Here is a 15,220-nt window from a genome sequence, read left to right as displayed (position 1 = left end):
GGTCAAAACACTTACACATTGCTTAATACACACAGGATGTACAGCAATACACAAATCTCTTTTACATATAAAAAAATTAAAGATTAAAATATAATAATAAAAAATTATTTTCTACATAAATTAATTTGTATAACGTTATTATTATTAGCAGCAGTATTATTTTATAAGCATATATATATATTTGTTTAATATTTGATTGATGGAGACGTATGCATCACCATATGGGGCATAAGAATAGGACGAGTGTTTGGATATAATTCAGTTTCTCACACTTGGTTATAACTGTTAATTTATTTGCTTGCTGGAAATTAAAACTGAATTTAGGAATAGTTTTAAAACAAATCTTTGCACTTAACAAACAAAATTAAATATGTAGGCTAATGGATGTCTTCAGTGGAGTGCGTACAACACCATTTCCTTATCCACGAAAGAGTAAAGGGAAAGTAAAGAGGCCAAACTGTATTTTTACTTCCTTAAACAGCAAAAGTGGATTCGGGCACACCCCTAATCCTTTTGCGACATGCGCTTTAGACTTTGCACCTGGATTGTTCAAATAGAGCCCTTAGACACAGCAGTTTACATGTGTCTGTTGCCTCATCCCAAACATACACTGCAAATTTAAAAATATACATAAAATTATAAAATATAAAAATATAAAATAACAAAATATTAATTTGAACAGATAGTTTTGGCACTAAATACATTTATGATCTCTAAATCCTGCATTTCGTGTTCTGTTTATGAAACACAGGCAGTATTTATTATCAACCTCTGCATAAACAGATAAATCATACGAAGTTTGTTAGTATCCTTTCAGTCCAGAAAAATATACAGTAAGAGCAGAGTGACATGACACCATGCATAAGCATTATATTCAGCAGTTTACATGTGTCTGTTGCCTCATTGCAAACATACGCGTCATGTTTCACAATGTTAAAGTCACAAAAGTTACATTTAAATACACGTCTTTGGCACTGAATAATTTTAAAATCTGTATATCCTGATTTTTGTGTTCTGACAAGCTGTAAACACTCTGTGCTCATGCATGGCTGCCTGCTTCACTCTTTTAGTTTTCCTTAAAGCCTGTCTCCTTTATCAAAATACAAGTCATGTTTAAGGCTGTACTGTTACATGTACTGTTTAAGGCACCTTCAATAGAAAAAAAAAATATATAATTAAAAAATCACAATAGTCTTTACAAATTCACAATAGTGTAGTCCATAAAAAAAGAAATATATGAGAGTCAGATGAAAGATGGATCTAACTCCTGCTAATGCTTTATTAGAAACATATGAAGTAGTGCTTGTTTTTTGGATTTGTTTTTTAAGAAAGTTTGATTTCAAACACTACATAAACACTACTTTTTTATACACACTACATTTGTTAGTTTTGGAATGTTTTTAACATTTAATAATTTTTTATTACACATTTTTCCAAGATCTTGTATGTAATACAATTTAGTGGAAACACTAATACAGGACTTTTAAGTTATATTGGTTAATGTATTTACAAACAATGAACAAGCAATAAGCAAACCATTTAATGTATTTGTTCATTTTTGCTATAAAACTAAAACATGTTTTATTAATGCATTAGTATTACAATTAAGTATTGTACAAACATCGTTTATTTTTGTTCACTTTAGTAAATACATAAACTATGTGTCTTGTATTGTAAAGTGTTACCAAAATTTAGCTGTATCTTTATGAGAGAAAACAGTCACAGTTTACAAAAAGGGTCCAGAACTTAATGTATTTACTAACACAGGGGTAGCCAACCCCGTTCCTGGAGATCTACCTTCCTGCAGATTTCAGTTGCAACCCATATCAAACACACCTGAACCAATTAATTAGGACCTGAACACCACGTGATAATTACAGGCAGGTACGTTTGATATGGGTTGCAACTGAAATCTGCAGGAAAGTGGCTCTCCAGGAACAGAGTTGGCCACCCCTATACTAACATGAGCTAATATCAAACAACAATTAATTTATTAATACATAGACAGAATTTATTAATCATTGTTATGCATTTACTGATCAATTATTAAAATCCAAAGTTGTGCTTGTTAGCATTAGTTAATCCACTGTAAGTTAACAAGAAATAACAACTTTTTTTATGATGTTAACAAAGATGACTAAATATTACTTTAAATGCACATTGTTCATTGTGAAAAACCAATATAGAGAGATCAATTACAATACAAATCGGTTAAAATATAATATAAATGTAAAAAAAAACTGTGATAAAATTTAAGCCAATAATGATGACTTTAATGCTAACTTAACTTTAATGATTTTGAATATAATATTTAGCCACAAAAATTGATTGAATAAATAAAATAAACAAAAATAAATAATAAAAATAATAATAATAATATTTAATTACATTGACTTAATTCTTATAATATAATATAATATAATATAATATAATATAATTTACATCATTTTGTTTTTTATATTTTCTATATGATGCTTTATAATAATATATCTGTGCCTAGACATTAGATTATTCAGTACTGAAGCCCAATCTTACGATAACAAAACTTATGATACAGTCCAAAAATTAGTACACCCAAATGTATGTTATTGGAAAATGCTAAATAAAAAAGAAAGAAAAATCAAGAGAATAAACACATTTTGTTGTAATGTTGTAGCTTGAACTTGAACTTAAGGTGTATTATCCTTTCATTTCTAAAGATGTTTGGTGACTAAAAATATTATTTTAATAATCATTTCTGTTTAATAAATCTGTCTCAAATGCACCAAAATATATTATTTATATTCACTGACAAATAAATTAAAATATAAATATTCAAAACAAATATGAGCAAACAATACAATTACATATGTTGAATGTGTTGTAGAAAAAAAAATATCCGAACACATGATGGTGCTCACATAAATGCAGCAGTGTTGAACACATTATTACACAGCATTTCTTATGAAACATTTCTAATAATAACAATAGTGTACAACAAAACATAAATATACCTGACAAACATATGGAAATCATTACTAATGGTGAGTCATAAAAAAGAAACAGATGATGAACGACACATTCAAAATGATCTTTAAAAAGAAACTATTTCAAGCCAATACCAACAGAAAAATGACACCCCTGACCACAGCGCTTGTAGAATTGGCTCACTTGTTGCTATGAGAACAGCGTGATCTTGTAGAATCTGGTGGTCTTGTAGTTAATGTTACACTTATAATGTACTCTCTTAATATTTGCTGTATATTGTGGATATTTTGCAGCATTCCTGGAAATGGCCGCTTACCGTGAAACTGTTGTTGATATTCTTTGTACTTGATTCGGCAACACTGGCATCTGAAAGGTCCACCTCATCGAAAATAAGAGACTGTGAACGGGAGAAAAAGGAGAACAGTAAACATCTGCATACAGGAAAACCAAGAAATCTTACAGTTCTATTGAAATGACACAAAAATGAGCTTATTGTGCTACTCCTTATCTTATGCACTAACATGCGTGTACACTATATGAGTTTAAGATGGATCGCAGACAGCTGGGTTTGTCAAGACCTCCTTCAGCAGCGCAGAAAGCAGAAAATCAAAGCCTGAGTTAAAATGCCATACATCTATAGTACTTCAGTGACAGAGTACGAGGTCAGCCACTTTGAATGTTAGCACTCGATTAAATGGGCGGTATCAGTGGTTATCAGCTGATAGATATGGGCCAGTAGGGGCCTTCGGCGCCTACAGTAATATGCTCAGAAGGCGGTTTTCATGCATCCACATGGTTAATCAGCTATAGATCATATATGGCTGCAGCCAGAATTAACTATAATTATTTATATTATTTATTAAATTACCCATTAATTGTTTTTTATTAACGTCTACCCCAACCCTAAACCCAACCGTTACAGTAATGTAAAAACAGATCTGGGGCCTCATGTATCAATGCTTCGTACACACAAAAACTTTGCGAACGTCAGTGTGGCGAGGGGGCAAGGCTGAGAGCCGTGGGAACTAGTGATGGGACTGACTCGGATCTTTGAGTCTCGTTCATCAAGACGAACAAATCTTTTTTCAAGTCATTTCGTTCATTTGATTCAATTTGCCAAAATATTATTAAAATGTTACGAATTGCTTCTAAACACATCACATAAGTCATAACTAGAATATAAGAAGGAAAAAATAATAATTCAATGTTTACCTGCTCTTTTGTCAATGAAGGCATTTTTGTCTCTTTGCTTAGCTCTTTATGTCTTCAAATGTCAGGGGTTCATTTACGTTACACTGACAGTCACATATAATCTTAATCAATGCACAGTCTAAGCCAATAGGAGCCATGATCGTTCGTTTATCACGTGACAGAATGACACAAACCCGATAGAGGACTCGAGAGATGAACGGTTCAATTCTTTTTCCGGCTCTAAATGCAAATGATTGGTCCGTGAGGAACGTGACCAGCGTAACCCACGGCGCATGCAGCGCCCGTAGCTGTGCATTTATACTTCTGCGTGCTGTCTCTGTTGGTCTGCATTACACTTCCGAAACGCTAGTGGGCAGTGAGGTGTTAATGCTCCTCTGTGTCGAGTTTCTTCGCTGCTGTTTTGCTTTTCCTGAACACTTTCAGAATGTACAAGTGGCTCAAACTCGCTCATTTTGAGGCAGGAACCAGGAGAGGTGCAACAGTTTTAACTATGAGGTAAAAACGAAACAAAACTTTCCATCCGGAGCTCCTTCACGGGACTCCTCACTTGTAAACAATCGCTCCCAAGCGCTACTAAGCCGACCAATCACAGAGCTTACACTACGCGTTGTTGCGACGTGTAGTTACATTTTTGAGAGGTGCACGTCAGCGACGCCAACGGCCATGGTGAAGGGCTATGCGTCAATGCCGTAGCATACGCGTGCGTTTGACGCAGAAGTACAAATCAGCCTTAACTCAGACCCAATAGAGGACTCGAGAGATGAACGGATCAATTCTTTTTCCGGCTCTAAACGCATATGATTGGCCTGTGAGGAACGAGTGACTCAGACCCGATAAAGGGCTCGAGAGATGAACGGATCAATTCTTTTTCCGGCTCTAAACGCGTGTGATTGGCTCGTGATGAACGAGTGACTCAGACCTGATAGAGGACTCGAGAGGTATCAATATACAGCATTTACTAATGCTACCCAGCCACATATATCCGATATATATATATATATATATATATATATATATATATATATATATATATATATATATATATATATATATATTAAGGGTGTCACGATCCTCCAAATCCTCGATTCGAATACATTTTCGATTTTAAAGGCACCATTCGATTCGATTTTCGATTATGAATAATTAATTAATGACCAATTAATTATTTGTAGCCTACCGTTTAAACTACCTGACCTGCATGGTCTTTGTTTTACCCATAAACAAATCATACAGTAAATGAATAAAGGCAAGATACACACATAATTACCACCTGTCAATCACTTTTTCTGCGGGACTCGTGAATAGGCAGTGATCTGTGTCATTATAATGGCGTCGGTAAAAAAGACGCACAACCAACAGGAACCAGCCAACAGTATCTGAGGTGTTCGCTAAAATGACTAAGTACAAGTGAGTGAAAGATTGAAGCAGTCCTCTGACTGCCTGGACCTGCTGTCTCGAGCGCAAGGCTGTATGTGCGTCTGTGTGGTCACGTAATGTGCATTTTCAGAGGTAGAGAGGAAGGAGGGCTGCTCAGAAATGCTACACGCCACTGTGGATGTCAAATTGTTGTCGTTCTAAAATGCCATTTAAAAACAAAGACAGTGTAAACGGCCTGAGTGTGTACTTTTCGCGAGCGGATTTGCCACGGGGGCGGGCGGAGGATCGCGATGCCGGTGTTGTCTATCGGACGAACCGTACGTAATACGTACATAGCACAGCTTGCAAAACTGTGTTTTTTTTTTGTCGACAACACGAACGTTGTCGACATAACTCACTGGAAATCCAAAATGCTTACACACCGGCAACTTCATTGAAAGAGGAGAGGGTTTAAGTTCTGTCGAAGGGTCTCCTGCTTCTGCAGTTTAACAAGCACTTCAACAAGCCTGTTTATTTCCCCGCTTGGCAAGCCAAGCTGACGTGACATGGGGGCGTGGCAGCATCGACGATTCAATTTTTTGATTCGATAATCAAAATTGAGCATAAATTTCGATCGATTTCAGTGACACCCCTAATATAAATATATATAATCAATTTCATATATAAACTCCAAGAACACATACGAATTTGAAGCCCAATGTATTTCCAAGCTTCCTGACATATCATTTCAATAGCTTCTCCAAATCCTCCATGTGTTGGGTGTTGATTGGCAGACACTTGAGTAAATGATGGTTGTATACTCAGTGAGTGTAAACAGTGCGCCACCTTATTTATGATCTGTAGGTTTGGCAGGTCTACAGCATGAAGTGCAGGCCTCATAGTTGACAAACCCCAATGCCATGCCAATGCAAACAAAGCCCCCTGTGTCTGCGGAGAGCAGCAAGATCAGCCTGTGAGGTCTGTGCTGTAACTCCCAGCTCTCTGACACAACACACTAGTGCCACTCCATGTCATTCAGGAGTTATGCAGGAAATGCTGCTTTGCCTTATGTCATGGCACATGCTCAGCTATGGAACCGGTGTTTTATTTCGGACTGAATTCAAAGGAACGGCTCTTTATTAGCCTGTTTGATTTTCATCTTGAACACAAAAAAAGATATTTTGAAGTAGCATTTGTTTTCAGCTTTCTTCAAAATATCTTCTTTTGTGTTCAACAGAAGAAAGAAAATCATTAGGGTTTATAACCACTTAAGGGAGATTTAATAGTGAGCCATTTTTACATCTTTAATCATAGAAACTAAATAAACAATATATTGTGGATTGTCACTTAATTGAGCACATTTTGAAGGAATAAAAAAGGAAAGCCGTGGACTTAATAAAAAAAAATATATATATAGATTAGACCTATTTTTAAATAAACAAAGAAACTGAAAAAGGTTTTCAGGACAACTTGGCAAAATAAAAGTTCGGTGACAGAATTTACTGTTGGACCAGGGGTACACAAATTCATGTTGTAATCGCCCCTATACCCTTAAAAGGGATAATTCACCCATACATGATGATTAAAACGTGGTTGTAAACCTTTATAAGATGTTTTCCCAACAAAAATAAAATAAAATTGGAGCAAAAAGAAAAAGTGGAACAAAAATCATTAATGATAAATATAAATAAACCATTGGGAAGGGATACCTTAGATCAGGGATGTCCAGATTCGGTCCTGGAGGGCCGGTGTCCTGCAATATTTAGTTTCAACCCCAATCAGACACACCTGGGCTAACTAATCAAGCTCTTACTAGGCATTCTAGAAACATCCTTGCAGGTGTGTTGAAGCAAGTTGGAGCTAAAATCTGCAGGATGCCGGCCCTCCAGGACCGAGTTTGGACACCCCTGCCTTAGATGGTCGCCTTGTAAAATTAGTGGCCAGTTGTTTGACAGAACAAGTAATATTTTTTATGTGAGTATTAATGAAGGGATTTTTCTATTAGCTTGGAAAGAAGCAAAGGTTATTCCTTTACAGAAAAATGCAGCAGAGTTTTGTGGGGCTAATAGTCGACCAATAAGTTTATTGCCAGCTCTTTGTAAAGTGTTTGAAACGATAGTGTGTGAACAAATTTAATTAACTTTTAAGGCAAACAATTTATTCTCTGACTTTCAGCATTCATATCAAGTAGGACATTTAACTGGAAGAGTATTAACACAAATAATTGATTGTTTAGTACAGATTGATGATAGTAATTTAGAAGAAACGGTATTGTTGGCTTTTAGCTCTGATTATGATGTACAGATTTATAAATTATTGCTTGAAAAATTAAAATGTTATAAATTTACTTCTCAAACTGCATTGCTTTAAAAGTTATCTGACTAGTAGGAGGCAATGTGTATTTTTTAATGGAAGTTATTTAGAAGTGAATGAGTTGCAATGTGGTGTGCCTTCAGGAATTTGCTGATTTTTTATTTTTTTTACCAATGATTTTCCTTTGGTTTTAAAGCATGTAAGGGCAGTTATGCATGCAGATGATACAACATAATATCTACCAGTGCCATTATCAAAAAAAATGTATATCTGCTGATTTAGATGAAGAGCTACAGTTAGTGGTAAAGTTCATACAGAATAATGAGATGGTTTTAAATTTGACAAAAAACTAAAGTATTTTGTTTGGATCCATCTTTCAATTTAAATGTAAACCACAATTAAATTTGTCTGTAATGAGTGTGTCTATTGAACAGGTAGAGGAAAAACAAATCGATATAATGGTAATAGTTATGGGAAGAGGTTTATCAATTATTAAGAGAGACGTGTAAAATGTTTTACCACAGTACTGTATCTCTCAAAATGTTCAGGCAATGGCTCTTTTTATCTAGATTACTGTCCCATGGTATGGTCAAGTTGATCAAGTAAAGACTTAGATAAATTACAGTTAGTCCAGAATAGGGTGGCACGACTAATTTTATACTGCAATAGAAGAGTTAATATTATAAAAATGCATAAAACTTTGGGTTGGTTATTGGTGAAGAATAGGGTAATTGTTTCTCTGTTGTGTTTCATGAGAAATATTTCTGTGTCAAGAGTTCCAAGTGTATTGTCTGTCAACTTTTGTATAGTAATGCTAGTCATCATTTTAACACCAGGCATGCATAACTTGACTTCAACTGTATATAGTTTTGCCTTAAAGAGTGAATGAAAGCAGTGCACCAGAAAGCATTGGTGTTTTGTTTGTATTTTGCTAGTTGAAGAATACCTAAGATGGATTAGAACTTCTTTACTTCTTAGTTACCCTGTGATTATGCAGTCAGTGACCTGTGTATTAGTAATAAAACAAAATATTTAGATTTATGTAATTTACACATTTAATTCATACATTTTATGTCATTTATATCTTAATTTACTATTACTATGGGTTTAGGGGGTGATTTCAGATTCAGCTGAAATTTCCAGACAGCTGTGTTTAAAGCAAAACTCTTTAAGGCATCTATGTTTGGACATCAAAATATAACAATATATTATAATTATAATTATTATTATTTATTTCATGTTTTCATTTTAAATGTAAATCTTTGTTGTTTAGCATTTTATAGAGCAGTGTTTCTCAACCACGTTCCTGGAGGACCACAAAAATTGCATGTTTTTGGATGTCTCCTTTGTCACAACCATTACAGGTCTTTCTATCTCTGCTAATGAGCTGATGATCTGAATCAGGTGTGTTTGATTAAGGAGACATGGAAAATGTGCAGAGCATATCCAGGAATGTGGTCGAGAAACACTGTTATAAAGCCTTTTATAGAAGATATAGATTAAAATTACTTGTTTATTAATGATAATTGTAATATTTGTATATTATTTAAAATAAATAAATACATTTAATAATTTGATTTGTTTAATAAAATTTAATGAAACCATTTAAAATAAGTAGTATAGTGAAAAAATCAATAAGAAAAATAAAAAAATACAACAAAAAATGTGTTTGTTTAACTTTTAATAAATTGCTGTTTTCTTATTTAGAAATATTTTTTATTTTAAAAAGAAAAGAAAAAAAAATTGAGGAAGAAAAATTGAAAAACAAAACATTTGTGTAACCACAAGAACCAGTATAGCTGAATGAGCAGAGAACTTATGGATGAAGACGAAGACTTTCAATGCGAGGCTTGCTTTAAGGTGGTGTGTTCAAACTCAGGAGTTGTCTTGAAGAGTTTGGCTCCAACCTTAATCCAACACACCTAAACCAGTTACTCAAGCTCTTACTAGATATACTAATAACGTCCTGGTAGGTGTGTTGAAGCAAGTTGGAGCTAAACACTGGACACTGGCCCTCCAGGACTGAGTTTGGACACCACTCCTTTACACCACTGCTTAATAAAAGCATCTCTCCTAAGACACGGACAATAACATACAAGATACAAGACTCAGGACTCTCCATCCTCCTTTTCAGATGCGTAAACAGACAAGCAGATGCAAAAGAAACGGCATGATGTCGCTTCGGTTTTGCCGCAGACAAACTTTTCTCGCTCAATGAGGAGAACGAGCGTCTGGAAGAATGCCAGGCATGGTAATGGGCGGTCGGCAATGTCATTGATGATAGATTAAAAGGGTGGGTCGCTGTTGTTGCTGACCCGAATCGCCACCAAGCCTTCCTCCGATCCACTGGCGCCAAGAGCGGGCGGCGGACGGCGGGCACCGGTCCAGCACACGGAAAGCACCCTCCAGCACACGCGGCTACGAGAGACCCGATACTGCCAGCGGGCCAAAACGCCACCCGCCTGCCATAGTGCAACCACACACATACACACAGTGACATTAAAGGCATGGTGCTCTGCAGGTGCCCTAATGTGAAGCTTTTCAGCCCATCTCAGCTCAGGCATGCCCAGTAGCAGACGTCCTGGGAGAAACCAGGGTCAAGCAAATCATACCAGCCCCTTACTTTGATTCTTTATAAGAGGATTAAAGTGACAGTTCACCCAAAAATGAAAATGTACTCACTATTTACTCACCCTCAAGTGGTTTTAAACCTTTATGAGTATCCTTTTTCTTTTGGTCACAACAGGAGACATTTTGAAAAAGCTGTAACCATTGACTTCTATAGTAGGAAAATCAAATACTATGGAAGTCAATACTTCCAGCTTTCTTCGAAATATCTTCTCTTGTGTTTAATAGAAGAAAGAAACTCTTAAAGGTATGAAACACATAAAGGGTGAGTAAATGATGGCGGAATTTAGATTTTGAGGTGAATTATCCCTTTAATGTACACTGTAAAAAGTTATTAAACATATTTACACTATTTTGTACTAATTAAGTGAGCAAAAGCAGTTACTTAAGATTAATAGATTGGATTTTTTTTTACAGTGTAGTAGTGAAAGTGTAGATTCAGAAATAATTGGAAAACTACAGCAGGCCTGTGTGGTGGAAAAGTCACCTTGGCATCCTTAGCATAGTAGAGCGTCCGTCCTCGTAGCTTGAAATAACGTTTTTTCCAACGCTGGAACGAGCTTGTCTGTTTCAGAAGCAGCCCTTCCTTCACGCTTGTCTGCAGAGAAGGCAGAAAAGCAGAAAAAAAAAGTCAGGAAACATTTTAACCATTCATTCTCAATCTGCACACAGCAACAACATCACCAATAGTAATGAACAATTTAGCTCGGTTTCAAAACCACAATCTGGGTGTCCTGGTACATATTCATCCTTTTCAGTGTATGTCTTTCTGAACAAATAGTGTTGTTTGAACTACTGCATATTGTGTGGAGATTAATATGAAACATTTTTACAAATCAGTACACAGGTCGCTGTTTTTGGGGTGTGTTGCTTCACATGAAAATTAGTTTCGACTTCCCGCCCAACGTAACAAGGGGGCAGAGCCAAGAGCTTCCCCGCTTTGTGTTTGGCAACAGACAGGCAGACAGAGAGAAGCAACATGAGTGAGAGGATCAACATTTAGCCGTACATGCACGACTCGGACATAAACCAAGCAGAGAGTACAACATAATTTCTGTCTTTGTATAGTTTTAGAGCTAACTGTGTGCTAGTTTAAAGTTCCGAGATTGTACACCGAGACTAATAACCACGCACACTGAATTAACTTTGACTGAGGCACCAGATGCGTCGCTAGGAGCTGCGGCACAGTACACCAGACACACATTCGGATGTCATTAAAAATCAAAATATTCATATGGCGCTCTGTGGCGCGGCAGAAACATGAAGTGTCATAAATCATGGCTGGGTGCCGCAAACAGCCGCTGACTTGAAGCGCCATTGTGTGTACCCTGATAGAAACATATATTTAGAGTTCTAAAATGCAAGGCGCTGCGTAACGGCACTTCGGCACGACCTGCAGGCAAGTTCGTAATTTTATTTCCAATGGAGAGACGCATACGTGAGCCAACGCACTCGCACTTTCCAGCTGCACCTAGTTAAGATCACAGGAAGTTTCTGTGAGAAATGGAAACCTTTAAGGTAGACACAATGAAAATTACACGTTTGCAAACCCACCTAAAGTTACAAACAATAATTCCGATTAGTGTTGTAGCCATGTGGTGAATGTTGATCTTGTGTTGAGCCCAATGAGCCTTAAATCTAAAAATAGAGCAAGGGTTTTCCTTTAGTGACATCGCTTTAACTCACACGCTAATACGTAGTGTAAAACAAAAAAACTGAGCATATGGTGATGCGTGCCTGGTGGGCGGGAGGACCGCACTTTTAAGTCAAGTTGAGGTCGCTCTGAAAATCGCTCCAATTGGTCCACCGTTTTTATGTTGTTAAATTGAAAAAAAATGCATAGCTGCCTGAAAATGTATGCTTTTTCGTCTGCCTGCCACTCTCTTTTACAAAATAAAAGTCCAAATTGTGTTATCCCTGTATCTGTAGTTACACTCAGTAAACAACCATCAGGGTCAATCACAGTCATTTCTAATGAGCACGTGAACACAATGGCAAATCAGCGCTGTTTAAGACGGCACTCAACAGTGTTCAAATGTTTCAGTACTAATTGTTATTGAATTCCAGTATTGTGACAACACAAGTTCCATATATATATATATATATATATGTATATATATATATATATATATATATATATATATATAGAGAGAGAGAGAGAGAGAGAATGTTAAATAGTTTGTATGTTTAATAAGTAATATAATGTGTTTAATACAATCTTTGATCAATTTAAAAATAAGGAGGGGGAAATCAATGTCTGTATCTCACTAGAAAACATTGTGTCCAATCAAACACTGCTGGTGTGTGCATATGTATGATTCCATGTGGATCACCAGAGTTGGTGTTTTGCTCTGATTGTTTTGGTTTTCACCAAACAAGGAAACAATGGTGTTTGAGGCTCACATTATGCCATGTCCATGAACTTAACTCTTACTCTTCAGCGATGCCCAGTTAAATCCAGATTTTCATTCTACTGCACCTTTAACCTTTCACTGACATCAATAAATGAAAGCCATGTTTCTTTTTTTGTCAAATGGAAAAGTTTCCTCTTTCTGTCATTTCCTGTGGATATATTCATAGCAGAGCTGAGTGACATGAAACAGACAGTGACATAAAACAATCCTCTGTCCAACAAGCTAGTCAAGCAAGTTAAATTATACCCTTGATATACGAGCTGTTCCTACACACGCACCATCCAATTATATCCCAGCAACATAAACAATGTTATAAGGTACCAAACAAAGCGGCGGCATGTGAGGCTTGACATAAGTGTAAAGGAAGCAGAATTTGAAACTTGATATTAGCTCTGGACGTCCACAGGGACATGTGCAATGTGCCAGAGGAAGGAACAGGAAGTCTTGCCAAGATCAAGTGTGCTTCAACACCAATTTCATGCTCGAGAGCGGAAGACAAGGATATTTGGTGACCCTTTAAGCTGTTTTAGAAATAACCCTAAACTTAAGATGGATTCAATAAAAAATGTATAATAAATAATAAAATAAACACTTATAGTCTAAATCAGGGGTCACAAATCTTGGTCCAGGAGGACCGGTGTCCCTGCAGGGTTTAGCTCTAACTTGCCTCAACACACCTGCCTGGGTGTTTCAAGTTTACCTAGTAAGACCTTGATTAGCTTGTTCAGGTGTGTTTAATTAGGGATGGAGCTAAAATCTGCAGGACATCGGCCCTCCAGGAACAAGTTTGGTGACCCCTGGTCTAAATTTTACTGTTAAGCTTCTAACATTGGCTCATTCTGAAAACGTACCCCAAAATACATTTCTGGAGATGGCAAAAAATAATGTAATAAATTCTGGGTTGGGTGAAGCAGTGGTGCAGTAGGTAGTGCTGTCTGATTTATTTTATCTATATTTTAACTGATTTATTTTATCTCTGTCATGATGACAGTAATTAATTTTTACTAGATATTTTTTAAGACACTTCTATACAGCTTAAATTGACATTTAAAGGCTTAACTAGGTTAATTAGGTTAACTAGGCAGGTTAGGGTAATTAGGCAAGTTATTGTATAATGACGGTTTGTTCTGTAGACTTTCAAAAAATATATAGCTTAAAGGGGCTAATAATTTTGACCTTAAAAAAGCTTTAAAAAATTAAAAACTGCTTTAATTCTAGTCAAAATAAAACAAACAAGACTTTCTCCAGAAGAAAAAATATTATCAGACATACTATAAAAATTTCCTTGCTCTGTTAAAAATCATTTGGTAAAAAAAATTCAAAAGGGGGCTAATAATAAGGGTGTATGCCCTATCATACACCCGGCACAATGCTGCGTGACGCAGTTGTTGTTTGCTATAGTTTCAGCTCAGCGCAAGAGTCAATTTTGCAGCTTTAAATTTGCGATCAAATGTGCGACCATAGGCGTTCTGGTCTAAAAAAGGAGGTGCGTTATGGCGAATTGCTGGTGTGTTGCTATTTTGAGGAACTAAAATAGTCTGCTCAATAGACCAACTTAGAGGAGGTCTGAAGTCCAGCGCAGAGTGCGTCAGTTGTGCGCTTGGCTTAAACATTGCTTAATACACACAGGATGTACAGCAATACGCAAATATCTTTACAAATGAAAAATAATAAAGGAATAAAATATTACAAAAAATATTATTTTCTAGCCTATAAATATAAAAAACACTGCCTCCATGCCTTCTTCATCTCGGGGGGCTTTTTTAGTTTATTCATGACAATCTTCTTTTGTATAATTGTTATTATTATTAGTAGTATTATTTATTATATGCATATTTATATTTGTTTTATTAAAAACAAGCTTAGATTTGCCCACCTGTCATGTTTTAGACCATATGGGGCAGAGCATGTGTATTTCGAAGGCATTTTCGAAGGCATGGGGGATCACGGGACCAATCATGACGCGAAGATGAAGATCACTGACAGATGGAGATTCGGCTGCGGGAAATAAAGGGTTAAAGGTAATTTTCACAACAACACCACAGTTTAGCCGACCCAGTGCTGTGTTTGTTTCTGTAATTTTTCTAATTTTTGATACAATAACCTATGCTGCAACGCGGGATTCGTCGGCAGTTTGCTATTGAAGGAGCAGCGGAAAATATGGGAGTTTGTCAGACTTAGGGTGCCTTCACACCTGTGAATCGATTTAGTTGTTCCGAAACAGAGATTACAATTGTTACATTGTTGCTCTTTGCTCTTGGAGCGGTTCGCTTTCACATTGCAAAGTTTCTAATCGGACCAAAATAGCTAAAACAAGTCACGTGCGAGTA

General features: G+C 36.2%; 1 protein-coding gene across 17 annotated transcripts in view; it reads right to left on the bottom strand.

The window, feature by feature from the left end:
* The window catches only part of dgkh (diacylglycerol kinase, eta), a 159,397-nt gene that overhangs the window by 104,716 nt on the left and 39,461 nt on the right, over positions 1-15,220 (bottom strand). For 12 of the 17 annotated variants that reach the window (XM_073912577.1, XM_073912581.1, XM_073912559.1 and 9 more), the window contains 2 exons: positions 10,964-11,074; positions 3,284-3,364 (listed from right to left, as the gene is read on the bottom strand). Coding sequence is in view for 9 of the 17 variants with exons in the window: in XM_073912559.1 (XP_073768660.1) it covers positions 3,284-3,364; positions 10,964-11,074 (192 nt within the window). In the remaining 8 variants the exon portion in view is untranslated. Of the gene's footprint in view, positions 1-3,283; positions 3,365-10,163; positions 10,311-10,963; positions 11,075-15,220 lie in introns of all 17 variants that reach the window. The other 5 variants (XM_073912579.1, XM_068223576.2, XM_073912560.1 and 2 more) reach the window with 1 other exon arrangement.

The sequence above is a fragment of the Danio rerio genome, chromosome 9, assembly GCF_049306965.1.
Source record: "Danio rerio strain Tuebingen ecotype United States chromosome 9, GRCz12tu, whole genome shotgun sequence".
In the NCBI taxonomy this organism is placed as follows: Eukaryota; Metazoa; Chordata; class Actinopteri; order Cypriniformes; family Danionidae; genus Danio; species Danio rerio.
Note: the sequence above shows the minus strand (reverse complement) of the source record. Positions and strands in the feature narration are given on the sequence as shown.